The sequence below is a fragment of the Garra rufa genome, chromosome 16, assembly GCF_049309525.1.
Source record: "Garra rufa chromosome 16, GarRuf1.0, whole genome shotgun sequence".
In the NCBI taxonomy this organism is placed as follows: Eukaryota; Metazoa; Chordata; class Actinopteri; order Cypriniformes; family Cyprinidae; genus Garra; species Garra rufa.
This window is the reverse complement of record NC_133376.1, coordinates 2684096-2710368: the sequence shown is the minus strand read 5'-3', so window position 1 is coordinate 2710368 and position 26273 is coordinate 2684096. Positions and strand designations below refer to the sequence as shown.

Below are 26273 nucleotides of genomic sequence, written 5' to 3'. Positions count from 1 at the left end.
GGGCAGATGTAAGTGAAATGAGGTTGTCAGTCTGCTGGAGGTTTAACATTAATCCCCCTCCCTACTTTATTGAGACTCCTGACACCTAAAAGTCTACCAGGAGGACAGATCCAAAATACCAGTAGGGGACATGACACAGAGGAAAGACAGGAGACTCCAGGGCAGCCAAGCAGAGCAGAAGACCTGGGAGGAGCCGGAGAATCAGGGAACAGCAGAGCAAGTGAAGTCACAGGGATTTTTAATGGATCAGGGGACACTGCAGTGGATACCTCTGCCACAAGAGAAGATGCAGCCAGGAACACATGGGTAGTCTTCAAGCAAACAGTCTTATGTAGTATTAAGGTGGTGAACAATGGCTCCTGAGTACATTTTTATTTACTTATCAGTACAAATGGATGGATAATGGATGGAGTTAATGCAAAAATCAAACTGGAGCTTAAAGTTCTGATATTACATTATATATTTTTTATTCATAATTGGTAATGGTGGCAACTAGCTAACCATGCCAATCTCCCTGGACAATGATTAATAGAAGAGTTCCTTGCATATGCTATTTCCATCCCTGGGGCAAGGGTGCATGAGTGTGGTCTATATTTGACACCCAAGTGTTTGGTTCACCCGTTTACTGTGGAGTCAGCTGTGTCAGATGGACAGACTGTAATGTGAGATGAGATTTGAACGTACTTCCTCACTTTACTCTGCACCTTATACCTACCCAGACAACCTGCAGTCAAGCTAGTGAATCTCTTTACCAATAGCCCAGTCTGAGTGCCTGTCCCCACTTCTCCATTTCTTTTAACGGGTAGAAGACATCCTGTCAAAGAGGGGGGCAAAGAAAGACCTGCTGTGCACTCTCTTTAAGAGGGGAAGAGTGCAACAAGGTGGGATTCTGACTTCCTAACTTCCTTTATCCTTGGCGTTGTCAGCCCAGTGGAATTTTCATTGGCCCCTCTACACTAAGAGGATACACCGGTAAGGCTTCTGGTTGTGGAACAGGTGCACTGTCGGGACCCATGCAAAGAAACTGTTTCTCTTGGCTTGAGAGGTGGCAAAGTAGTTGCTTTGACAGAGAGGATTTGTTTGTGTTCAGCCCATAGGCTGTTCTGCTGTAATTTTAGATATATATGTTGACTTGCTACAAGAGGACCTTATATTTTTGCTCGTGTTTGATGGACAGCCATTACACGGCTGTGCCAAAAATATATCTGGCTTCAATGCTGATACTTGCACATCTGCTCATAGGTGCTGCACTTCCATTCCACTCTTCAAAAAGTTATATCCAAGGTGATTTTGTGAGGAAATAGAACAACTAAAATCATATTGTTCTTATCTGTCTGCATTGGTTATGGATTTGCTACAGCTTAGGGTTCTTTTGAGTTCTTAATGTTTCATTTTAGGTTTTGCAATAGCATATTAGGTTTTGGATTCTTTATGGTACCCTTACCTTGAAGATTTAAATAGTGAGATAAATATATAATTATAATTCATGGGTATGATTTATTTCTGTGAGATCAGGCTGTAAACTCTTTTTTTTTTTTTTAACTTTAACCTTTATTTATTAAGATGCCCCACTATAGACTGACTCTATGGTAACTATACAATCACAAGGTGATTTGTGGGTACAATATCAAAATAAATCTTATCAGTATGACTTAAAACAGATACAGTGCGGAGGATTTATTTTATTTTATTTTATTTATTTATTTAATTAAAAAAAACTCTTGTGTTTTGAGATGGCACTTTCCAATTGAATCCAGGGTGAAAGATTTATCCTACACCATGTGTTTCTAAATGCAACACACTGAAGGCACAACCAAATTAGCCCAGGGAGCTGCTCAGGTTTCGTTGCTTCACTCTACTGAGTACCAGTGAAAGGACAGTAAAGGGGTTAGACTCATAGCATTGCTATGAATAAAGTCACCGAAAGTCAACAATGTGTTTACAAATCTTGCTCAAGTATAACAGACGAGTTTGAGAACGCAGAAAGAAGAGAACAATTTTTCTAAAACTTCAGTGGTGTTCATTTCCAACTATTATGACTGCAGGAATGCCCTTTTTGGTTTATTAATTATCGTTTTATTTGACCTATTCATGTCTTTTTCATGTGCTTCAAAATGTTCTTCAAGCGATGCCATAGAAGAACCATTTTTGGTTCCACAAAGAACCATTCAATCAAAGTTTCTTTAAAGAACATTTCTTGCTTACCTTTTTATAATCTGAAGAGCCGTATTTGCCTCAAAGAACCTTTTGTGAAACAGAAAGGTTCTTCAGATGTTAAAGGTTCTTTATGAAACCATTTAGACAAAAAAGTTCTTCTATGGCATCGTGAAGCACCTTTATTTTTAAGAGTGTATTCTTATTTCTCTGATTTTATTGTAATGGTTGTGTATTAGAGGTGTGTAAGGCTTCACAAACAGATATTACAGATTTTACCACTACTGCAAATTGTTATAAGTGCATAAAGACAAAATCTTACTTAAAAGAAATGAACATAATAAACCCTTCTGTTGTCCTTAACTCAGTATTTCTGTTTTCTTGACATTTCTAGTGTCCTACTGGGCTAATCAACACTCTGCAAAGAAACTGGAAACATGGCACAGTAAGAGAAACACAGAAAAACAACAACAACAGTGCTTTCAAAGAAATAGTTTACCCAAAAATGTGGCCCTGGACCCCAAAAACCAGTCTTAAGTAGCAAGGGTATATTTGTAGCAATAGCCAACAATACATTGTATGGGTCAAAATGATCGATTTTTTTATGCCAAAAATCATTAGAATATTAAGTAAAGATCATGTTCCATGAAGATATTTTGTAAATTTCCTACCTTGTTTATATCAAAACTTAATTTGTAATTAGTAATGTGCATTGCTAAGAACTTCATTTGGACAACTTTAAAAAAAAAAAAAAAAAAAGCCCCTTATGACTGGTTTTATGGTCCAGGATCACAAATAACAATATTTACTCAAAACATTTGAAACCTGTATTGTATATCTTTATTTATTCTGTGGACTACAAAAGTAAAAATTATGAAAACTGTGCAGGCTACTTTTTCATGCAGTTACAATGAACAGATATTAAAGCTTTCATAGCAAATTACTGTATGGCTTCAGAAGACTTTAGCGCACCAGTTATATAATCCACTTTGATATATTATCATGGTGATTTTTGGGATTTTTGGGTGATTTGGAGAAATGACACGTACCAGTAAATTAGTAGTTCTTGACTATGCACTGCCAGTTTTTACAAATAGTTGTGTTCTAACTCTTTCAGGATTCAGAAAAAAACCTCAACCATGTCCCTAACTATATCATCATGCTCCCGTGAAACATCCTCCTCCTCTTCATCATCCTCATCCTCTACTACAGTACAGCAGAGGCACTCCAGTTTAGTACAGCCTGTCTGCATTAGTCCTCAATTGGTAAGAAAAGAAAACACATAACATTATTAAGTTTTTATAGTTGGCAGAGTTGTCAAGTCCGAAAGTTGGATGGTTGGCAACTGTAAATAGAATAAGTGGTGTGAAAAAGTGTTGGCCCCCTTTCTGTATGTTTGTCACACTTTAATGTTTCAGATCATCAAACAAATTTAAATATTAATCAGAGATAACACAAGTAAACACAACATGTCCAAAACCCACATGTCCCTGTGTGAAAAAGTGTTTGCCCCCTAAACATAATAACTGGTTGGGCCACCCTTAGCAGCAACAACTGTAATCAAGCATTTGCAATAACTTGCAATGAGTCTGTTACAGCGCTGTGCAGGAATGTTGGCCCACTCATCTTGGCAGAATTGTTGTAATTCATCTCAATAGGATTGACTAGGCCACTCCAAAGTCTTCATTTTGTTTTTCTTCAGCCATTCAGAAGTGGATTTGTTGGTGTGTTTTGGATCATTGTTCTGCTGCAGAACCCAAGTTCACTTCAGCTTGAGGTCATGAACAGATGGCCAGACATTGTCCTTCAGGATTTTTTGGTAGACAGCAGAATTCATGGTTCCATTTATCACAGCAAGTCTTCCAGGTCCAGAAGCAGCAAAACAGCCCCAGACCATCACACTACCACCACCATATTTTACTGTTGGTATGATCTTCTTTTTCTGAAATGCTGTGTTACTTTTACGCCAGATGTAATGGGACACACACCTTCCAAAAAGTTCAGCTTTTGTTTCGTCAGTCCAGAGTATTTTCCAATAAGTCTTCTTGGGGATCATCAAGATGTTTTCTGGCAAAACTGAGATGAGCCTTTATGTTCTTTTTTCTCAGCAGCGGTTTTCGTCTTGGAGCTCTGCCATGCAGGCCATTTTTGCCCAGTCTCTTTCTTATGGTGGAGTCATGAACACTGACCTTAACTGAGGCAAGAGAGGCCTGCAGTTCTTTAGATGTTGTTGTGGGGTCATTTGTGACCTCTTGGATGAGTCGTCGCTGTGCTCTTGGGGTAATTTTGGTCGTCCAGCCATTCCTGGGAAGGTTCACCACTGTTCCATGTTTTGGCCATTTGTGGATAATGGCTCTCACTGTGGTTCGCTGGAGTCCCAAAGCTTTAGCAATGGCTTTATAACCTTTTCCAGACTGATAGATCTCAATTACTTTCTTTCTCATTTGTTCCTGAATTTCTTTGGATCTCAACATGATGTGTAGCTTTTGAGGATCTTTTGGTCTACTTCACTTTGTCAGGCAGGTCCTATTTAAGTGTTTTCTTGATTGCGAACAGGTGTGGCAGTAATCAGGTCTGGGTGTGGCTAGAAAAACTGAACTCAGGTGTGATAAACCACAGTTATGTTTTAACGGGGTTTGCTGCTCTTTTTGTAATGCTGTGAACTTGTGAATTTTTTTCTGGTTTTGTTGGCTGTCCTGAAGAGTTTAGCTCCAACCTTAATCAAACAAACCTGTAAAATCAATTTCATCTGCTCATACTGTGCCATAAAAGTATGTATTCTTTTCATTAAGGAAACTTAGGAAAAGTTGGTCTTTGATGTGGAGGATTCTGCTAATGCATGAGCAGAATGGCTGTGTGTTATGTGTATGTTACTCCCAGCCTAAACACACATTGCTGATCTGTGTTTTTGTGACTGTTCTGGTTCAGAACACAATCCAGGGTTCAGGGAATGCTGGAGTGTCTCCAACATTTGTCAAGGTAATGCAACAACAACATATAATATACCTTCTATTGAGTGGATCAGGATGAGGTTGTGATCTGTTAATGGTGTGGTTGTGTCTTCACAGTGTCTTTATGATGTGAGTACAGTGAAGGGGCAGCTGGTGGTCCTGGAGTGCAGGATCAGAGGAACGCCTCCACTGCAGATCTCCTGGTTCAGAGAGAACGAACAGATCATTGACTCGGCAGACTTCCGTATCCTTAGAAAGAGTGAGTGAGAGCTGGACACAACTCAGACCGATCACAGCATTACTGTAGATGCTGTTTAAACTAATAGCTCACCCCAAAATAAATATGTAGTTGTATGGACTACAACTTAAGTGCTATATATTATTAAGTTGTTTGTTTTGCATTCAAAATAATAAAGACATTTATGCACTACTTTATTTTAAATGGACACAAAATATGCAAAATATCAGCATATAAGTTAGAATTTGCAAGAATAATATGTAATTTTAGTGTGATCTGTGCCTTTAAAAACAATAATAGACATAAGACCATCTTACTAGTTTCATTACAAGTCAATAAATTAAAACGGCTTCTTACTGTCTCTTTGTTTTTCTCAGAGGCAAGTTCAGCTTCTGTTCCTGGTGAGTAGACATTTATCTCAATGGATGGTGCATGAAGGGATGGACTTATTCTTATTTTGAGAGATGAACAAACAAGTTTGTCAAATAGGCTTTTAACCCTTCTTTGTTTTATTGTAGAGGAATTGTGCACCCTCGTGATCACAGAGGCGTATCCAGAAGACTCTGGGATATTTAAGTGCACAGCATCAAATCAATTTGGAACAGTAACATGCAGTGCCATGCTTGAAGTATATACAGGTAACTTTCTTGTTTGATTTTATGCATGCTTACAAAAAATTCCAAATAAATGTATGCATATCTAATTTAAGTTTTTAAATATAAATTAGTTTTTATCATAGCCAAATTGATAATACTTTACATCTCCAATAATAATTGTCATAGAAACAGAAGGCAGCAGATTCCTACCACGTAACTGATCTATATTTACTGATCTAGAACTTGTTCTGTCATCAAAACAAATATTGGTGAATAGGAAAGAGAATTAAGGCAATCAATGTGTAATCATATGATTGTGTTGTTTGAAGACCTAGAGGAGGTTTTGGGAGAGGAGGATGAGCCTTCCTCTCTAAGCTCAGCTGGACTAGAGCAGGATGAGCAGCCCATGTTACTGCAAGACACACTAATTCCTCCTCCAGAATGGCCTGACAGTTCTGAGGAAGAGACTGCCGCCCCTGTAGCACGGTAGGACATTTTTCAGCATTTCAGGCTTTGCCAAACTGGAAGTCAACATGCAATCCAAAGATCAAGGTTAAAAATGATGGTCTGAAATTCACAGAAAGCTCACAAACACACAGTATAGTAATGCTACAGTGAGGGAAAAAGTATTTGATCCCCTGCTGATTTTGTATGTTTGCCCACTGACAAAGAAATGATCAGTCTATAATTTTAATGGTAGGATTATTTTAACAGTGAGATACAGAATAACAACAACAACAACAAAAAATCCAGAAAACGTATTTCAAAAAAGTAAAAAAATTGATTTGCATTTTAATGAGTGAAATAAGTATTTGATCCCCTATCAATCAGCAAGATTTCTGGCTCCCAGGTGTCGTTTATACAGGTAACGAGCTGAGATTAGGAGCACTCTCTTAAAGGGAGTTACCTGTATAAAAGCCACCTGTCCACAGAAGCAATCAATCAATCAGATTCTAAACTCTCCACCATGGCCAAGACCAAAGAGCTGTCCAAGGATGTCAGGGACAAGATTGTAGACCTACACAAAGCTGGAGTGGGCTACAAGACCATCGGCAAGCAGCTTGATGAGAAGGTGACAACAGTTGGTGCAATTATTCACAAATGGATGAAACACAAAATAACTGTCAAACTCCCTCAGTCTGGGGCTCCATGCAAGATCTCACCTCATGGAGTTTCAATAAGGAATCAGCCCAGAACTACACGGGAGGATCTTGTCAATAATCTCAAGGCAGCTGGGACCATAGTCACCAAGAAAACTGTAACACACTACACCGTGAAGGACTGAAATCCTGCAGCGCCCACAAAGTCCCCCTGCTCAAGAAAGCACATGTACAGGCCTGCCTGAAATTTGCCAATGAACATCTGGATGATTCAGAGGAGAATTGGGTGAAAGTGTTGTGGTCAGATGAGACCAAAATTGAGTTCTTTGGCATCAAGTCAACTCAACTGTTTGGAGGAGGAGGAATGCTGCCTATGACCCCAAGAACACCATCCCCTCCGTCAAACATGGAGGTGGAAATGTTATGCTTTGGGGGTGTTTTTCTGCTAAGGGGACAGGACAACTGCACCACATCAAAGGGACGATGGACGGTGCTTTGTACCATCAAATCTTGTGTGAGAACCTCCTTCCCTCAGCTAGGACACTGAAAATGGGTCGTGGATGGGTATTCCAGCATGACAATGACCCAAAACACATGGCCAAGGCAACAAAGGAGTGGCTCAAGAAGAGGCACATGAAGAACCTGGAGTGGCCTAGCCAGTCTCCAGACCTTAATCCCACAGAAAATCTGTGGAGGAAGCTGATACCTCAAAACCCCAATGCAAAAGAGGAGTGTGACAAAATCCCTCTTGAGATGTGTGCAAACCTGGTGGCCAACTACAAGAAATGTCTGACCTCTGTGATTGCCAACAAGGGTTTTGCCACCAAGTACTAAGTCATGTTTTGTGAAGGGCATTAAAATGCAAATCAACTTATAACTTTTGTGAAATGTGTTTTTTTATTGTTGTTGTTGTTGTTGTTATTCTGTCTCTTACTGTTCAAAAAACCTACCATTAAAATTATAAACTGATCATTTCTTTGTCAGTGGGCAAACGTACAAAATCAGCAGGTGATCAAATGATTTTTCCCTCACTGTACAAAAACATCTTATATATACTATATATAAAACATACTATATATAATACCATAATACTAATAATACTAAACTATAATATAATACTGTTAAACAATGAGACTAAGACACTAAGAACATACAACTGTTAACTAGGTATAAGGAAAAGACAATAGGCCCCAATACAGGACCTTGAGGTACCTCACAGACAATAGGGTGTAGACGAATAGAAACTGTTCCCTATTCCAACAGTTCTGTCCTGTCTGTAAAGCAGAGCCTATAAGTAATAAAAAAGAGAACAACAAAGGATGAAAATTATCCAGCATTGTCTGAAAAGTTTCAGGAATACAGGCTTGTGTTTTATAGAGCCAAGGTTGGTAATCAGAATATACACTCTTACAAAAAAAGTGTGCTTCACGATGCCATAGAAAAACCTTTTTTGTTTAAACGGTTCCATAAAGAACCTTTAACATCTGAAGAACCTTTCTGTTTCACAAAAGGTTCTTTGTGGCGAAAGAAGGTTCTTCTGATTATAAAAAGGTAAGAAAGAGATGGTTCTTTAAAGAACCTTTGACTGAATGGTTCTTTGTGGATCCAAAAATGGTTCTTCTATGGGATCGCTGTGAAGAACCTTTTAAAGCATCTTTATTTTTAAGAGTGTAGGAACAGGTGATAAAGATTACAAACACATAAACAACTAATTTATGGGTAGATCTGGTAAACGGTACACTGGACGCATTAGAAGATGAAAGTATGTCACCATTATTTATATAGCTTTTTATTCAATACAGATTGCTTCAAAACAGCCTTACAGTGATAAGTAAACAGTTATTCAATGATGCAAACACAATTCAAATCAGCTGTAAAGTACCTCTTTAGTGACAATACTGCCCTACAAAGCAAAAAGGCAGTAACTGCATTTTTGGTCAAAAATGAGTTATTGTCATTTTCATGACATTCAGGCATCCTTTGTTATGTGACAAAATATCTTATCTCAAATGTGTGTGGTTTCGCGGCATCCTCACGGTACGGTTTTAACATTGGATAACAGGCTGGATGACAGGCTAACTTTAAAGTCATTTTTCTCAGTTCTGCACTCGGCGTAGTTACTGCCTTTTTGCTTTGTAGGGCAGAATAGTAAACAAGTCTTACTGTACATTTAGGCAAATTTATATTACACTGACCTGGAGTTGTCACTGATTGACTTGAGTTCATAAAAATAAGTCTTGGCATCTTTATCAAGATTCCTCTTTGCTTTTTGTAGTCAAAGTCAGTAGCTTTAAACTGCAAGCATAAATATCTATTGCTGTGACACGGTGATCCTTATAAATTACATGCATGCCCTTTATTCACACATTTGACTTGCAACACGAAATCTATCCTGTAGTGAGTTGTTAGTTGGCTGCTGCGGCTGCTATCAAAGAGTGGAAGCACTGGTTATCTTTAGACTTTACAACAAGAATAAATCAAGTTATCAGATTTATTCACTTTAACCTTAGATGTTCTCGCTAGTCTGTGTCTATACATTGTCCGTGGGTTGAATGGGTGGTTCCTCAAGAATGGTGGGGGCGTGAGTCTGCAGCTCATGACTCGCATAGTTTTCTATAGATAAACAGCCTGACAGTATCTCATTGAGAGAACAGATGCCAGAGAATCGCTCTACACCTTCAACCTTTCAAACGACTTTACATACAGTTGATCTTACTGGCTAGCAAAACCATTTCAAAGAGCAGGTAAGCGCAAGATTTCTAATCTGGATGATAATCTGTTTTACACTTTATTGCAATCGGAATGATCAGAAAATCAGCAAATTTAAGCAACTTGAGCAATTTTGATTTGTTTGTTAATTTTATTAATGCACAATCAGTCGTTTTTACTTTTTTTTTGTTCAGTGGGTAAATTAAACATTATTTGTTTTTGTTTTTAAATCTAGATTCTGTAGGTTTGACCTCTGTAGGTCATACAGTGTCTCAATGTTCATCACTAAAGCTTTTTCACTCTTCACTCACTGCTGTGTGTTTGTGTTTGTAGAGGATGCACTGCTGGCTTTTAAACTATTTAATGTTATGTTTATCATCTGGTCTTGGTGTTGTGGAAAAGAAGGGCTTTTTACATAGCATCCTTTACATAGCTAAAAAATGTTTTGTTTTTTTCATCCTGTAAAAGCCTCAAAATTAAATGTAAACCTGCAAATATAAAATGCCAGATGTTTCTGCTTCCATAGATGCTCTTCTATATATTCTTAAATTAAGCTGGAGATCATGATCAGATGTGTTCATACAGATCAAGAGCTGCTGTCATTAAAGTAACAATATGAAATATTAAGATACTCTCAAATTCATGCTCATTTTCAAGTTGTTATGCTGGTAATTTAATTTATTTGGAAAAATGGTACTGTATGGTGTGGTGGACTGTAACCGCAATGAAACACTTTCTGACTGTAGCTGCTGATCTGATCTGCACAACTGTTCCAAACATTTAATCCCATTCCTGTATATTTTGCTTGCATGTTATTATATATTTATATATTGCTTAAATATACAATAGTGTTAATATCAACATACACTTGCTTTTATATTAAGCAATGATTTCACCATCGCAAATATATTTATTGTTATACGTTATTGGACTGTGACTGAGAAGTGAATGACATTTAGTGAGCTCAGGCCTTTATTCACAATGACCTCCAAACAGTGTAACTGAGTGCCAGCGTCGCTGTAAATGAACTGCACCTGCCACGTCTGTCAGTCGTGCCTCATGACACTTTTTTTAGCCGCATGGCTTTTTCACAGAAACACACCAGCAGTATGCAATGTTATGAACCCCTGCCATGTTCATGAAAGTGTAAAAAAGATTACTGGCATGTAGAATGTGTTTACAAATGATAAATGTGAGCCTTTTGGTTAAGTAAGTAATAACTTCAGAAGTTTAAGATGGCTCTCAGGTTGCTTGTGTGTTTGGTGCTTAGGCTCATTTACATAAAAGGTGTAGACATGGACAAAGCCATGTCTTTTGAAGTAGACAGATGAATTAGTTTTCTAATTATGTATTATTTAGTCTTGTTTCCACTCCTTGAGGCATCAAGTTGTTGAGCACAGCTTACAATAACATTGCTCTGCTTGTTTGAGCAGCCTATCCAGCATGACACAGCAACACAGAGTCAACCAATGGCGTGAGTTTGGGGCGGGGCTATGTGTTTGTCTGGCTGACAGAAGATGTTTTGACTTTTGACTTTTCAACAAGGCTCTCAATCCACCATTTGATATTGGGCCAGATTTACTTGAAGCTTTCACCAGGGCAAACCCTCTTTTGCCATTAAAAGAAACTACTGTCAGGATTTACTAAAGACATGCAGTGAAACATTAGCAATGAAAATGCATATTTTTTTGTGGCTGACCTTGTTGTACATGCATTTGTAGGAGTTTCCCTTTCAGACGCAACATATATGGGAGTATTTAAACAATTCATGCAAAGTGATTTACTAAGGTTTGTGTAGTCAATTTACTGGTATTTGCACCATTATTTAACACCAAAAAGCATGTCTTAGCACATTTTGAGCTTGACAAGGATAGTAGCCAGTTTGCTCTGATCTTGACAGATTATGCTGGTCATTATGGAAATGATTAATGCAGAACTTTCCACTCCCATCTGTCTTTTATGACATTCTGGTCTCATGATCATTTTTCCTGTTTAGTAAATCTTGCCCTAATGTTTTTTATGACAAACTTGACTTTTACTTAGGAAATCACACTTATTTATTTATTATTATTTTTTTTTTTTGGTTGGTAAATGTAGGCCAGTTAGTAATAAATCTACCACATTTCTTAGTCTACTGCAGTCTTTAGCATCCTTGTTGAAACACCCACCTCCTCACTTGCGGTATTGGTTGCATTTGCAAGTTTAGTTCAAAAGGAAGTGTTTGGTCATTTAAATGCTAAGGTTAGAAAACATTGTGATTTTCTCAAAATACATTTAATATTAGAATCATTTAGCAATGAGTTTGAAACAATTCATTTGAAGCAGTTCTGACCTTTAAACTCCTCCCTTCCATAAGCCTACTCTGCTCTGATTGGTCAGTTGGCCAAGTCTGTTGTGATTGGTCTTTCCGTAAACAATGCAAGCGAATCGTGCCTGAATTAAAGCTTAGCTGTTAAACTGTAAACACTTCATAAAACATTAATGTTGGATGTGTTAGCCGAGTGCTAATGTGACTAACTACAGCTTAAATACAGTTTAGTATTTAAAAAAGTGTAAAAAAGCTTAAATACAGTGTGTAAACCAAAATATGTCTACATTCTTTATTATTAAACAAAGCAATTAGAACAATGACAGCCTACATTTATCAACACATTCTTGGGAAACAGTGGGTTCACACCGAATTATCAGAACTATTTCAGTAAGACCATAAAATATTGTGATTTACCTGGAAATCTATATCTGCACTAGGTATGCATCACATATTAGCACCAAAAAATATTTGAGCACTTGTTGGACACTTGTTGGTCCAAATAACTTATCTTTCATTGGCAAGCGTTTAGCGAATTCCACGTTGAACTCGCCAAGATTAGAGAAGAAGTCCTCTGTAAAATGACAATCACACCAACAGGTTTGAATTGCATTCTGTGGTATTGTGGAAAAAATTTATTTTAACCACTGATTCTTCACATCATCATCTTTTGCAATGAAAACAAAACAAACATGCTTTTGTGCAGAACAGCGTCTTCTCAACATGATGTAAACACACTAACTAGCAGAAGGTCAGACTGTTCGTACTTCATGGGCAGGTGAAGACTATGTTAATATGTTAGTCAGTGATGTGTATTGGTAACAGGCAAAAGATTCGAAAATATGACGACTTGTTAAGGTGATTCTGAATCGATTCTTTCTTTTGAGACACAACACTGCAAAAAACACTTTTCTAACTTAGATTTTTTTTCTTGTTTCCAGCAAAAATATCTGAAAATTCTCAAATCAAGAATTAAATCAAACTGCAAAAAAAAAAAAAAAAAAAAAAAATGTTCAAAAACCTGCTCTGCTATATGACCTGCTCTTTAATCTATACTTAACTATCACTTTGTCTAAGGCAGGGATGTCCACTCCTGCTCCTGGAGGCCACTATCTGGCAGAGCTCCAATTAAACACACCTGAACCAAACTAGTCAAGGTCTTCTGGATTGCTATGATCTTCCAAGCCGGTATGGTGAGACAAATCAGAGTTAACTATGCAGGCCCTCTAGGAGCAGGATTGGATAACCTAGGATAAGGACACTGTCGCTCATGTCCCTTTTGTTTGAATTGATTCACTTGAAGGCAGATCATCAGTGTGAAGTCCTTTTTTGAACCACCTGTAAGCCTGAGTGACCCAATTAAATATGTTTTTTTTTTTGCCAACAGGGTGCCGGAGTCTCTTGTGGACACGGAGAGCAAACAGAGTTCTGCCAGTCAGGTGACTGAAGCTGAAAAGCTCTCCTCCATGAGCAAACCCGATCCTCCGGCAAAGGGGGTTAAAAACAGTGTCCCACATCCATTCCTTCCCACCAGCAAGCTGAGTAAACCAGCGGAGCCCAGAGGCAGTGCCATGAACATGGCTGACCTGCCCACCTTCTCGCCATCGCTGTACCCCCCCAGTGCCTTCAACTATGAGCGTCCTCGCCATTTCATCCAGTCCCTGCCCAGTTTCCACACACCCGACACTGAGATCAGCAAGCCCAACAACTTCAACTCAACTTCAAGTCCCCCAGCTTCAACTGCTGCTCCGTTACTGAGCCCTCCTCAGTCTGGACCCGCTCGAACGTCCATGTGTTCAAGCATGACTTTGATTCCTAAACCACGGAGCTCTCCAAACAATGGGAAACAATCATCAGCAGCTTTCCTCTCATCTGTCCTGCCTTCTCTATCAAGCCCCCAGGCCAAATGCATTTCCATACCTCAGTCGCCATCTCCCCAGCGTTCCCCCAGATCACTCAGCCCAACACCGAAGGCCCAGGAACAGCCACTGCCTCCTCCAAGTCAGTCGCTGAATCACGCTCCTGCACCTGTCCCACCCCGGATAGCTCCAGATCCCCCTAAAATAACTGCTCCACCTCCACAGCCCCCACCTGTGTCTCACATGAACTACACACCCAACACGTAAGTGTCTTATCGCTGACATGTATCTGGAACACTTTAATGTATGCTTATAAGTTGATAGTTGATACTTTGAAATATGAAAAATAACTAAAATCTCCAAAGTATAAAGGAACAGTTCACCCAAAAATGAAAATTAGCAGAAAATGTCCTCACTCTCAAGTCATCCAAGATGTAGATGAGTTTGTTTCTTCATCAGGTTTAAAGAAATGTGTCGTTCCATCACTTGCTCACCAATGGATCCACTGCAGTGAATGGGTGCCATCAGAATGAAAGTCCAAATAGCTGATAAAAACATCACAATAATCCACAAGTAATCCACACCTCTGCAGTCTAATTAACATATTGTAAAGCCAAAAGCTGTGTGTACAAAACAAATCTATCATTAAGGCGTTTTTAACTTTAATCCATCACTTCTGCTCAAAAGACTAGTCCGTAATCCATAATAACGCTTCCCCTGTTAAAATAAACCGCATATGCTGGTTAGGTATGTTTTGAAGCATGCCTGCTGGTTTAAACTGGTCCTTAGCTGGTCATGAGCTGATCCTAAGCAACCAGCTCCTGTTCAGGACCAGGACATGACCAGCTTAAACTAGCTCTTAACCATCTTAAACCAGGTCATGACCATCTTAAACCAGCTCATAACCATCTTAAAACAGCTCATGACCAGCTGAAACCAGCTTGTGACTAGCTTAAACCAGCTCATGATCAGGTTAAATGATCTTAAACCAGCTCTTAACCAGCTTAAACCAGCTTGTGACCATCTTAAAACAGCTCACGACCAGCTGAATCCAGCTTGTGACTATCTTAAACCAGCTCATAACCATTTTAAACCTGCTCATTATCAGTTTAAACTATCTTAAACCAGCTCATAACCATCTTAAAACAGCTCATGACCAGCTGAAACCAGTTTGTGACTATCTTAAACCAGCTCATAACCATTTTAAACCTGCTCATGATCAGTTTAAACTATCTTAAACCAGCTCATAACCATCTTAAAACAGCTCATGACCAGCTGAAACCAGCTTGTGACTATCTTAAACCAGCTTATAACCATTTTAAAACAGCTCATGACCAGCTGAAACCAGTTTGTGACTATCTTAAACCAGCTCATAACCATTTTAAACCTGCTCATGATCAGTTTAAACTATCTTAAACCAGCTCATAACCATCTTAAAACAGCTCATGACCAGCTGAAACCAGCTTGTGACTAGCTTAAACCAGCTCATGATCAGGTTAAATGATCTTAAACCAGCTCTTAACCAGCTTAAACCAGCTCATAACCAGCCTGTGACCATCTTAAACCAGCTCAAACCAGCTTAATCCAGTTTGTGACCATCTTAAACCAGCTCATAACCATCTTAAAACAGCTCATGATCAGTTTAAACTATCTTAAACCAGCTCAAACCAGCTTAAACCAGCTCATAACCAGCCTGCGTCCATTTTAAACCAGCTCAAACCAGCTTAATCCAGTTTGTGACCATCTTAAACCAGCTCATAACCATCTTTAAACAGCTCATGGCCAGCTTAAACCAGTTTGTGATCAGCTCATATCCATTTTAAACCAGTTCATGACCAGCTAAGGGCTAGTTTAATCCAGCTCAAACCAACAGCCATGCTTCAAAACATACCTAACCAGGATATGCTGATTTTTTAAGCAGGGCCTCCAGTGAAAAAACGTCCATCTCCTGTTGTCTCTCACATTAAAATCCACCCACATACTTGTTTAAAACTTGTTTTTAGCTGTTTTGGCTCGTAAACAGTGTTAGACCTGTGCAGATTTTCGTGCAGAATCTCTCCTGATTTAGACCAGACCACTTTTTCGCTGTAGAAAGCGTTATTATGTATTAAGGACTTCTATTTTAGCCAGAAGAAATGGTTTGAAGATAAAAACATCTTAATGATGTAATTTTTTATTATGAACATGCAGCTTTTGTCTTCTCAAGATGTTAACTGATGGACTGGAGTGGATTACTTGTGGATTATTGTGATGTTTTTATCATCTGTTTGGACTCTCATTCTGACGGCACCCATTCACTGCAGAGGATCCATTGGTGAGACAGTGATGGAACGACACATTTCTCCAAATCTGATGAAGAAAACAAACTCATTTACATCTTGGGTGGCCTAAGAGTGAGGACATTTTCAGAAAATTGTCAATTTTAAGTAAACTATTTCCTAAACCCTTAAGCAATAAAATGTTCTTATGGGCTGTTTTCATAGCTTGCCAAGGCCGATCTTGAAGAAGACAGTTTCACGGCCAGTGTCTCGTGCCACGGATGAAGAGATTCAGGGCTCAAAAGATGCTCTTATCCAAGACCTCGAAAAGAAGCTACGGAACAAAGCTCCTCAACACAGGAACATTCAGAAGATGTCTTATGAGGAGCGGATGGCTAGAAGACTGTTGGGAGCAGATAATGCCGCCTCAGTGTTTGATCTTGAAAATTCATTCGGTTTAGAGCCTGAACAGGTATTGTCATTTTAAGTTATTTGAAGTTTTATTTCAACTGCTGAATACTTTTTTAGAGCTTTAATCTGTAATGTTAGAGCATGTTACACTCTTGCTTCAAAAGGTTCTACAAGCGATGCCATAGAAGAACCATTTTTAGAACCATTCAGTCAAAGGTTTTTTTTAAAAAACAACCTTATTATAATCTGAAAAACCTTATTTGCCACAAAGAACCTTTTGTGAAACAGAAAGGTTCTTCAGATGTTAAGGTTCTTTATGGAACCATTTAGACAAGAAGGTTCTTCTATGGCCTTGTGAAGCACCTTTATTTTTAAGAGTATAAGAGGAAACACTACCCTGCTGAAAAAACAGCATATAATGGTTAGGTATGTTTTGAAACATGACAGCTGGTTTGAACTGGTTTAAGCTGGTCCTTAGTTGGTCCTCTCCTGCTCAGCACCAGCTCATGACCAACTAAAGGCCAGCTCAAACCAGCTGCCATGCTTCAAAACATACCTAACCATCATTTTTTTTTCAACAGTGATCATGGCTTTACAGCCAAGTGCTTCGATCTGCCACGTGTGTAAACAAGCTCAACTGTCCTACAGAGAATCCATGTTACATGATAGTATATTAGTAAAGCCACAAGTAAAACTAAAACCCCTGGTATTGAAGAGACAAGAGTGTGAGTTTATGCAGCTGTACTTTATTCTCATTTGTTACCATCACTCTAGTTGTCTTCAACAGGAATGTTTCAAAGCCAGACCAAACAGATAGCAGTCTCTCCATGGGCCTAAAATAGCATGTGTAAAATCCATGTGCTCTGCAGCGATCCTATTCATCATGATGCTATTATTATAACCAGTGTTGGGGAAAGTTACTTTTAAAAGTAATGCATTATAATATTGAGTTATACTCCCTAAAAAAGTAAGTAATTACGTTACTTAGTTACTTTTTATGGAAAGCAATGCATTATCTGGGCAGGGCTTGCTTGTTTGTTTTTAATATAAAAAGTTCTATTTTTGTCAAATGTAAAAGCAGTTTAAGACAAAAAGCCTGAGGCTTAGAGAAAAGTAAATTCATGTCTGTACAGTAGACCACAGACGAAAAAATTAACTCTTCAGCAATAAAAAAGGAAAACAAATGTTAGATTATCTTGAGTAATTTTTTGCTTATTAGTATGGATGAATTGGATCATCGAAGGTCGACAGCAAAGACATCGGTTAATAAAATGGGATATTATACATACATTTGTATTATTTAACATATTTAATTATTGTAGGTTTGCGTTGAGTTTCAGTGTTTTTATTCATTTTGAGGAACACTGTATCTGTTTTTTAGTGAGTGAGATGAATTAATGCATGTTCACATTTATTCTCGAACTAAAGTAACATTTTACAATTTCTCTCAACATGGGGACAGGAGAGCTTTTAATCAATAAATGAGGGGAAAAAGGTAACTGGCGTTACTGATTTGAAAAAGCAACTCAGATATTTTCGTCAATTAAAAAGTAATGCATTAATTTACTAGTTACTTGGAAAAAGTAATATTACGTAACTTGCGTTACTTGTGATGCATTACCTCCAACACTGCTAATATCAACACATGCGTACACACTGTCTGTCTATCATTTTTTAATGTTATTCAAGCAAATGTTGTGCACTATTTTAACAGCCAGGCTCTCCAGAAGGTCTCCAGCCTGGAGGAATATGGTAAATGTCATTCTGCATTAGGAGTTTGGAGTGTTTTCATCTTATGATTGTGCATGTAGCTAACTGTTCTGACACAGTTCAGAGTGAATGAACACTGGCTGACATCTGTGAATGTGTCAAACACTGAATGTGTTCTCTGGCAAAATGTAAGATAGAAACTTTGTGCTTGTTGAAGGTGATCATCTAATGCTCTGAGCCCTGCCTGAGTCACTGTACACCGCTGTTTGGATTAACTTAATGTTGATTAATGTGGCTGAATTCAGTTCATTTTTACCTTTTCCCATTAAGGTCCAGAAAGAATCGTCCCGGAGGAGATGGTACAGAGGCGGCGACCATCCAAGAGAAGTGTTTTGCTCCTCGTTTTGTACAAGTGCCACAAGATCTTACTGTTGAAGAGGGACGATTCTGCAGGGTTGATTTTAAGGCAGGTTTTCATTTATTGATATAACAAACATCATGTATGCATTTGTTTTACCAGAACATATTACTCCACTGACTCTGACCTTCTTAAAGTGAAATATTAAAGGAGTAGTTCACTTTCAGAACAAAAATTTACTGATAATGTATTTTTTTGTCATCCAAGATGTTCATGTCTTTCTTTCTTCAGTCGTAAAGAAATGGTGTTTTCTGAGGAAAACATTTCAGGATTTCTCTCCATATAATGGACTTCTATGGTGCCCCGAGTTTGAACTTCAAAAATGCAGTTTAAATGCAGCTTCAAAAGACTCTAAACCACAGTGGAGGAAGAAAGGTCTAATCTAGCGAAACAATGGGTTATTTTCTAAAAAAAAAAAAAAAAAAATAGAATTTATATACTTTTTAACCTGAAATGCTCATCTTGTCTAGCTCGGCAAGACGAGAGTTTGAGATTAAAAAGTATGTAAATTGTAAATGCTTTTAGAAAATAACCCATCGTTTCGCTAGATAAGACCCTTCTTTCCTCGACTGTGGTTTAGAGTCCTTTGAAGCTGCATTTAAACTGCATTTTTGAAGTTCAAACTCAGGGCACCATAGAAGTCCATTATATGGAGAGAAATCCTGAAAAGTTTTCCTCAAAAAACATTTCTTTACGAATGAAAAAAGAAAGACATGAACATCTTGGATGACAAGGGGGTGAGTACATTATCTGTACATTTTTGGTCTGAAAGTGAACTCCTTTAATGAGGCTGTCATGGCCATTATGATGCAAAAAATTACCTAAATAAACTGAATTTATAACCTGATACAGAGATCATTACATTTTACTGTAGATTAACACAAAAGTTAGTTGTAGTAAAACCTTTACAAACCAATGTTTGAGCTTTTTTTAAATTTTCTTTTTTTTTTTTCTGCAGGTTGTAGGTTTGCCAACGCCAGATATTTCTTGGTATCTGGATGGCAAACTCATCCGACCCGATGATTACCATAAGATGCTGGTGTGTGAGAAGAGCGTCCACTCCTTCATTATTGAGATTGTGACCATTCATCATGCAGGTGTTTATGAATGTGTGGCGAAGAACCGCGCTGGAGAGAGCCACTTCTCACTGCGTCTGGATGTGATCGGTGAGCAGTCTTGTGCTAATGCTAAGAATACATTTATAGTTTCTATAACGGTGAGTTTGCAATGTGATAAAACCTCGGGAAAAAAAAGGAAGCATGAATACTTTGGCAAGGCAAACTTTTTTTAATATTAGATATGATGGAATGTTTTAATCATTCGTTTTTTCACATGAACACTAAACAATAAACACTGTCTTACCTACAAGTTCAAAGCATTTTATTAAAGTAATCTCTGAACAGGCTAGTTTTGAGTTAATTGATTTATAGAGTAGCCACATTTAAATGTTTATGTTAAAACCATATGCTTCTGTAATTCTCTAATAAAGTATATTGATAGAGCTGAGTTGTATGGATCGAAATTATAGATTTTTTTTAATGCTACACATCAAAATATTAAGTATAGATCAGGTTCCATGAAGATATTTTGTAAATTTCCTATCGTAAATATACCAAACCTTAAGTTTTGATTAGTAATATGCATTGCTAAGAACTTTATCTGGACAACTTTGAATGCGATTTTCTCAGTATTTAAATTTTTTTGCACCCTTAGATTTCAGATTTTCAAATAGTTGTATCTCGGCCAAATATTGTCCTAACAAACTATACATTAATGGAAAGCTCATTTTCAGCTTTCAGATGTTGTATAAATCTCAATTTCAAAAAATGGATCCTTATGACTGGTTTAGTGGTCCAGGGACACATTTGTATAGTACTGAAAATAAATTAAGTATTATGTATAATCGTTCTGCGGCCCCCTTTCCATCCTTCCTGCATGATGAGATGATGAAAAACTGATTTTAGTTGGTTAAAGGACACTTATGATAAGGACATTAGAATATACTCTGTAGGAATGGTCTTATGCATTGTTAAAAAAGTCGTGTGAAATATTTTGTTGACCAAAATAGATACTTTTCTAACAATATTTTGCTTTAAATGATTCATCAGATCTGCTCTTTGCTGAGTGTACGAGTACTTCAAGTTTTTCTAAAACAGCTTCTGAAATGATGTTATTTTAATTTATTCATACAAGCACAAATTGACATGTCAGAGTATTGATTAATGGCCTAGTTATGTTTAATTCAGGCTAGTAGCTCAGGGTCCTCTGGTTATCTGTTGATGACAGTGTATGACTGTGAGGTGAATGTAATAGTTGTGTTTGTCCTCAGCTCAGGAGCAGCTGTGTCCTCCCACGTTTGTGATGAAGATGAGGAACTCTCGGGTTCTGGAGGGCGACGGCGTGCGGTTAGAGTGTAAGGTGACGGCGTCTCCAGCCCCGCAGCTCTACTGGAAGAAAGACAAGGAAATGCTGCGCATCGACCCCATGAGAATGAGGTCTGACATTCAACATATGACCATAAAACACTGGATGCTTTTTAGAAACAGTTTCATTTCATTTTTGTGTTTAAGGACAGTTGTCTAAATGAACAATTCACACAAAAATTAAAAGATTTTTTTTTCTTTTTTAATTGTGAAACACAAAATGTAGCTGTTTAAGAAGTTAAGAAGTTGTTTTTTTGAAATGTACAATGCTAGACATAAACTGTTTTAAAAGTCTAGCTTCATTACTGTAGTCTCTATAGATGTTTGCACATCTAGTGACGTTTGCGTGTTTGTGTCAGTCTCTCTCAGGACGGTTCAGGAAAGCTGTGTCTGGTCATTGATCCAGTGATAAAGTCTGACGCGGGCTGGTACACTGTTTCTGCCATCAATGAAGCGGGCATGTCCACATGCAACGCCAGGCTAGATGTGGCCAGTAAGTGTTTACTTTATGTTTGAGACTTAAAGTGCTGGAAATGCTTTCTAAGCTCATCTTTAGATGCATTGACATAAAAAAACATAATCATGTTTTTTTATTATTATTATTATTATTATTATTATTATTATTATTATTATTGAGAATTAACCCCCCTGGTGTTGTTTGGTCATTTTTGACTGTTTTTTTTTTTTTTTAACTTTTAATCAATATGGTACAAAACTTGATAAACATCCTATGAGAACACACACACAATGTATTTGTGTGTGTGTGTGTGTGTGTGTGTGTGTGTGTGTGTGTGTGTGTGTGTGTGTGTGTGTGTGTGTGTGTGTGTGTGTGTGTGTGTGTGTGAATATTGACAATATTGTTCACAGTCAAAAATGACCACTATAGCAAATGAACGGGAAGTGAATTTCATCTAGTGTTAATGTTTGGCACTGCACACAGACAAAACCTTACTTTTTTTTTTACATCAATCTTAATTTTTTTAAAGATTTGTTTTAGATACAGTACAGACCAAAAGTTTGGACACACCTCATTCAGGTGTGTCCAAACTTTTGGTCTGTACTGTAGATATGAATTCAACTGAAAATAGCAAATAGTGGAGCTCTGCAGCCACCTACTGGTAAAAGTTATTTGTAGTTGTTTTTTTTTTTACTTTTAAAACTGGATTTTCCAAAAGATGGGCAAAAATCTTACACTAAACCATGTGAAATTATCCATGTTATCCCCATGAATTAAAGTTAGAAATGTGGGTCTTTTATGAAGTGAATTTTATATAAAAAGCAGTTTTTGTATAAAAACCCATTTAAAAAACTGCACAAATGTAGAGTAAAAACTTTAATAAACAGAAAAAATATACACTACAGACCAAAAGTTTGAACACACCTTCTCATTCATTTAAATGAGAAGGTGTGTCCAAACTTTTGGTCTGTTCTGTATAATAACCCCTTAAGTGTCACCCCCCGTTTTTTAACATAACTTAATATTGTTATAATTCATGAACGCTTTGGAATACAGACCTAATGTTGGACTCTTCTTTTAAAAAGGCAATCTTCTATTAAAAATAATAAAGTATCCAAAAGTTATAGAAGTTTAAATTTACTGTAAATAAAATGCACTGTACCATTTATATATACATATATAAAGCCTTATGTCTAAATAAGCTATGTTCCAAATTTAAAGTTGATAGAAAGAAAAAAAAAATTGAGGTCCCTGTGAGATTTTATTTAGGGCCGCCTCAAACAGCCACCGGGTGCCATCAAAACCTTTATTGAATTTTTTTTATGCAGTTTTCTTTCACAAATGTCTAAATTTCTCTGTGTTACTTTTATCAAAAGAATAACCACAAAATACGGAATCTTGAGGCTCAGACCTTTCCGATGATATGTATTTTGTCAAGATTATAAAATATTTTGATTCTAAAAGACCTTAATGTATTTTGTAATATGACACTTGACTCCACCCACTAAGGAGAGGACACTCAATTTCCAAAGAGTACAAAGTACAATTTCCAAGGTATCGCAATATCTGATTTAAAATGATGAATTCTAAGGTTTCAAGTTTTCAAATGATATATAATTTATGATGATTACTAAAAATGTGAGTTAGGGAGTTTAAGGAGTTGTATTGTGTTGTTTAGTGTATAGTTTTCATAGTAATAAAAAGTTGTCAATTTCTTTTTCATTTCTGTACTCAAAAAGTGGTCAAGAAAAATAATAGATCATAATTTATCACAAAACCATCAAAAATATAAAATATAGCACATTAATTTTCACCAGAGGGGTTAACATGTACAGTCGTGGCCAAAAGTTTTGAGAATGACACAAATATTAGTTTTCACAAAGTGTGCTGCTAAACTGCTTTTAGATCTTTGTTTCAGTTGTTTCTGTGATGTACTGAAATATAATTACAAGCACGTCATACGTTTCAAAGGCTTTTATCGGCAATTACATGACATTTATGCAAAGAGTCAGTATTTGCAGTGTTGGCCCTTCTTTTTCAGGACCTCTGCAATCTGACTGGGCATGCTCTCAATCAACTTCTGGGCCAAATCCTGACTGATAGCAACCCATTCTTTCATAATCACTTCTTGGAGTTTATCAGAATTAGTGGGTTTTTGTTTGTCCACCCGCCTCTTGAGGATTGACCACAAGTTCTCAATGGGATTAAGATCTGGGGAGTTTCCAGGCCATGGACCCAAAATGTCAACGTTTTGGTCCCTGAGCCACTTAGTTATCACTTTTGCCTTATGGCACGGTGCTCCATCATGCTGGAAAATGCATTGTTCTTCACCAAACTGTTGTTGGATTGTTGGAAGAAGTTGCTGTTGGAGGGTGTTTTGGTAGCATTCTTTATTCATGGCTGTGTTTTTGGGCAAAATTGTGAGTGAGCCCACTCCCTTGGATGAGAAGCAACCCCACACATGAATGGTCTCAGGATGCTTTACTGTTGGCATGACACAGGACTGATGGTAGCGCTTACCTTTTCTTCTCCGGACAAGCCTTTTTCCAGATGCCCCAAACAATCGGAAAGAGGCTTCATCCGAGAATATGACTTTGCCCCAGTCCTCAGCAGTCCATTCGCCATACTTTCTGCAGAAGATCAATCTGTCCCTGATGTTTTTTTTTGGAGAGAAGTGGCTTCTTTGCTGCCCTTCTTGACACCAGGCCATCTTCCAAAAGTCTTGGCCTCACTGTGTGTTCAGATGCGCTCACACCTGCCTGCTGCCATTCCTGAGCAAGCTCTGCACTGGTGGCACTCCGATCCCGCAGCTCAATCCTCTTTAGGAGACCATCCTGGCGCTTGCTGGACTTTCTTGGACGCCCTGAAGCCTTCTTAACAATGCAGTGGAAAGTTTTTTTTTCGGGATTAAGTTAATTTTCATGGCAAAGAAGGACTATGCAATTCATCTGATCACTCTTCATAACATTCTGGAGTATATGCAAATTCCTATTATAAAAACTTAAGCAGCAACTTTTCCAATTTCCAATATTTATGTATTTCTCAAAACTTTTGGCCACGACTGTATATGAATGTATAAGGAGAAAGTGTGTAGGAATGTGCAGCAAATTTATACCTTTAGATTTTTTTATCTAATTTTATTCATATTTTTACTTAGCTGAATGTATTTATGAATTAGTATGATCTCATATACATATAACATATCTGGATATGTGTTGACCTGAATTTGCTTATTCATTGCTTTGAAGTCTGTGGCCCTAAATAGGAATGGCTATTTTCTTTCAGCTCGACTGAATAAGTCTGCTCCTCCAGTCAGGACACTGAAGACTCTTCCCATCTTGAGCCAGTTTTCCACATTGAGCACAGATCCTGTTCCTCACCACACCGCCCCGCTGTACGAGAGCGAAGAACTGTAGACACTCAAAGAGTCACACAGCTTTCATGTCAGCTGATATTATGCTGTATTTCTGTAGTATATATTTCTGTGTAAATGAGCCAGTTAAGCAGTTTATCGGTCAAACACACTTTGTGTTGTTTGGTTGGAAATGGTTTACCAGTCTCATGTAAAGCTGCATATTTAAGACACCCAGTACAAAAAAAGAAAAAGAAAATGTATGTTATAATTTTTGTTTGTTCAGTTTTGCATAAACTAGACTAATGCTTTGATTGCTGTACGTCTCTCCGCTGTGGAAGCTCAATACATGTGTGCAGTGCCGTCACTGATACACTCGGAAATGTACGAAAAATGATATTTGTTGGAATTTTTGCTACTAGTACAAAGGATTTGGTCAAATGTATTGATTACAGTCCTCAGCACAGATATCATTTGTGTTATATATGATGTGAGATGAACATTTGAGTAAAGATCTTTGTGAGAATACTATATTTATCTCTGAGGTGTTTTTTCCCTGCCATGACATACTCTCACACACAAAAAACACTAACTATTAAATATATATGTACTGAAAAATCTTTCACTCTCACTTCTTTTCTCTTCTCTTTTCTCTCCCTCCTGCCTACCTCCAACTCAAATCGCCAGATAGACTGTGAGGATTTTTCTGTCACTTTAAAAAATCCAAATCCCCTTTCATCACATCTGATTTCTTTTTCTGAATTTTCTATTGCTTTTAGTAGGTTCACTGAGATCATCTGTTCAGCCTTCCTCTGTCCAGTTAAAAAAAAAAACATTAAATAACAAATCTAAAAACTACCTTTTGACTCCTATGAATATTTCGTACCTAGCCATCAAACTCGCCCACCATCCAGACAAAGAATTTACTGATTATCTTTTGTCCGGTTTTTATTTATTTATTTTATTTGAGAAAAAAGGGACAATACATATTAATGAACATTTTCACAAATGTAAATATGTCAGATTATAGCCTTAGGCTAATTTCCATCTGCAGACCCCCTGGCAGGTTGGTGTTACACACAAATTAATAAATACATACAGAGCCATATATACAAACTATATACAGAGAGACAAGGACAAAAACAGTGATCACATCATGTTAGAACAAACAATAACAACAAGAGTGAGCAACAAAGGACAAAATAGAAAACCAAAAAACATCAACTGTATTACACACACCAATTTTGCACAAGCCCTGACTGACCTGATATTGCACTGACCCATATTACACCATTCTATATTGCACTAACCCGCATTACACTGATCCCT

General features: G+C 37.5%; 1 protein-coding gene across 1 annotated transcript; it reads left to right on the top strand.

The window, feature by feature from the left end:
• Nucleotides 1-149: 149 nt before the first annotated feature.
• Nucleotides 150-25475, top strand: myot (myotilin). Its single transcript, XM_073820760.1, has 16 exons — nucleotides 150-881; nucleotides 2549-2599; nucleotides 3272-3419; nucleotides 5083-5133; nucleotides 5223-5364; nucleotides 5721-5744; nucleotides 5862-5981; nucleotides 6269-6425; nucleotides 13444-14178; nucleotides 16399-16645; nucleotides 18299-18336; nucleotides 18625-18760; nucleotides 19671-19878; nucleotides 21042-21207; nucleotides 21495-21628; nucleotides 24878-25475. Exons 2-16 carry the CDS (start codon nucleotides 2592-2594, stop codon nucleotides 25006-25008), a joined length of 2445 nt encoding a protein of 814 aa, XP_073676861.1. The 5' UTR covers nucleotides 150-881; nucleotides 2549-2591; the 3' UTR covers nucleotides 25009-25475.
• Nucleotides 25476-26273: the final 798 nt, after the last annotated feature.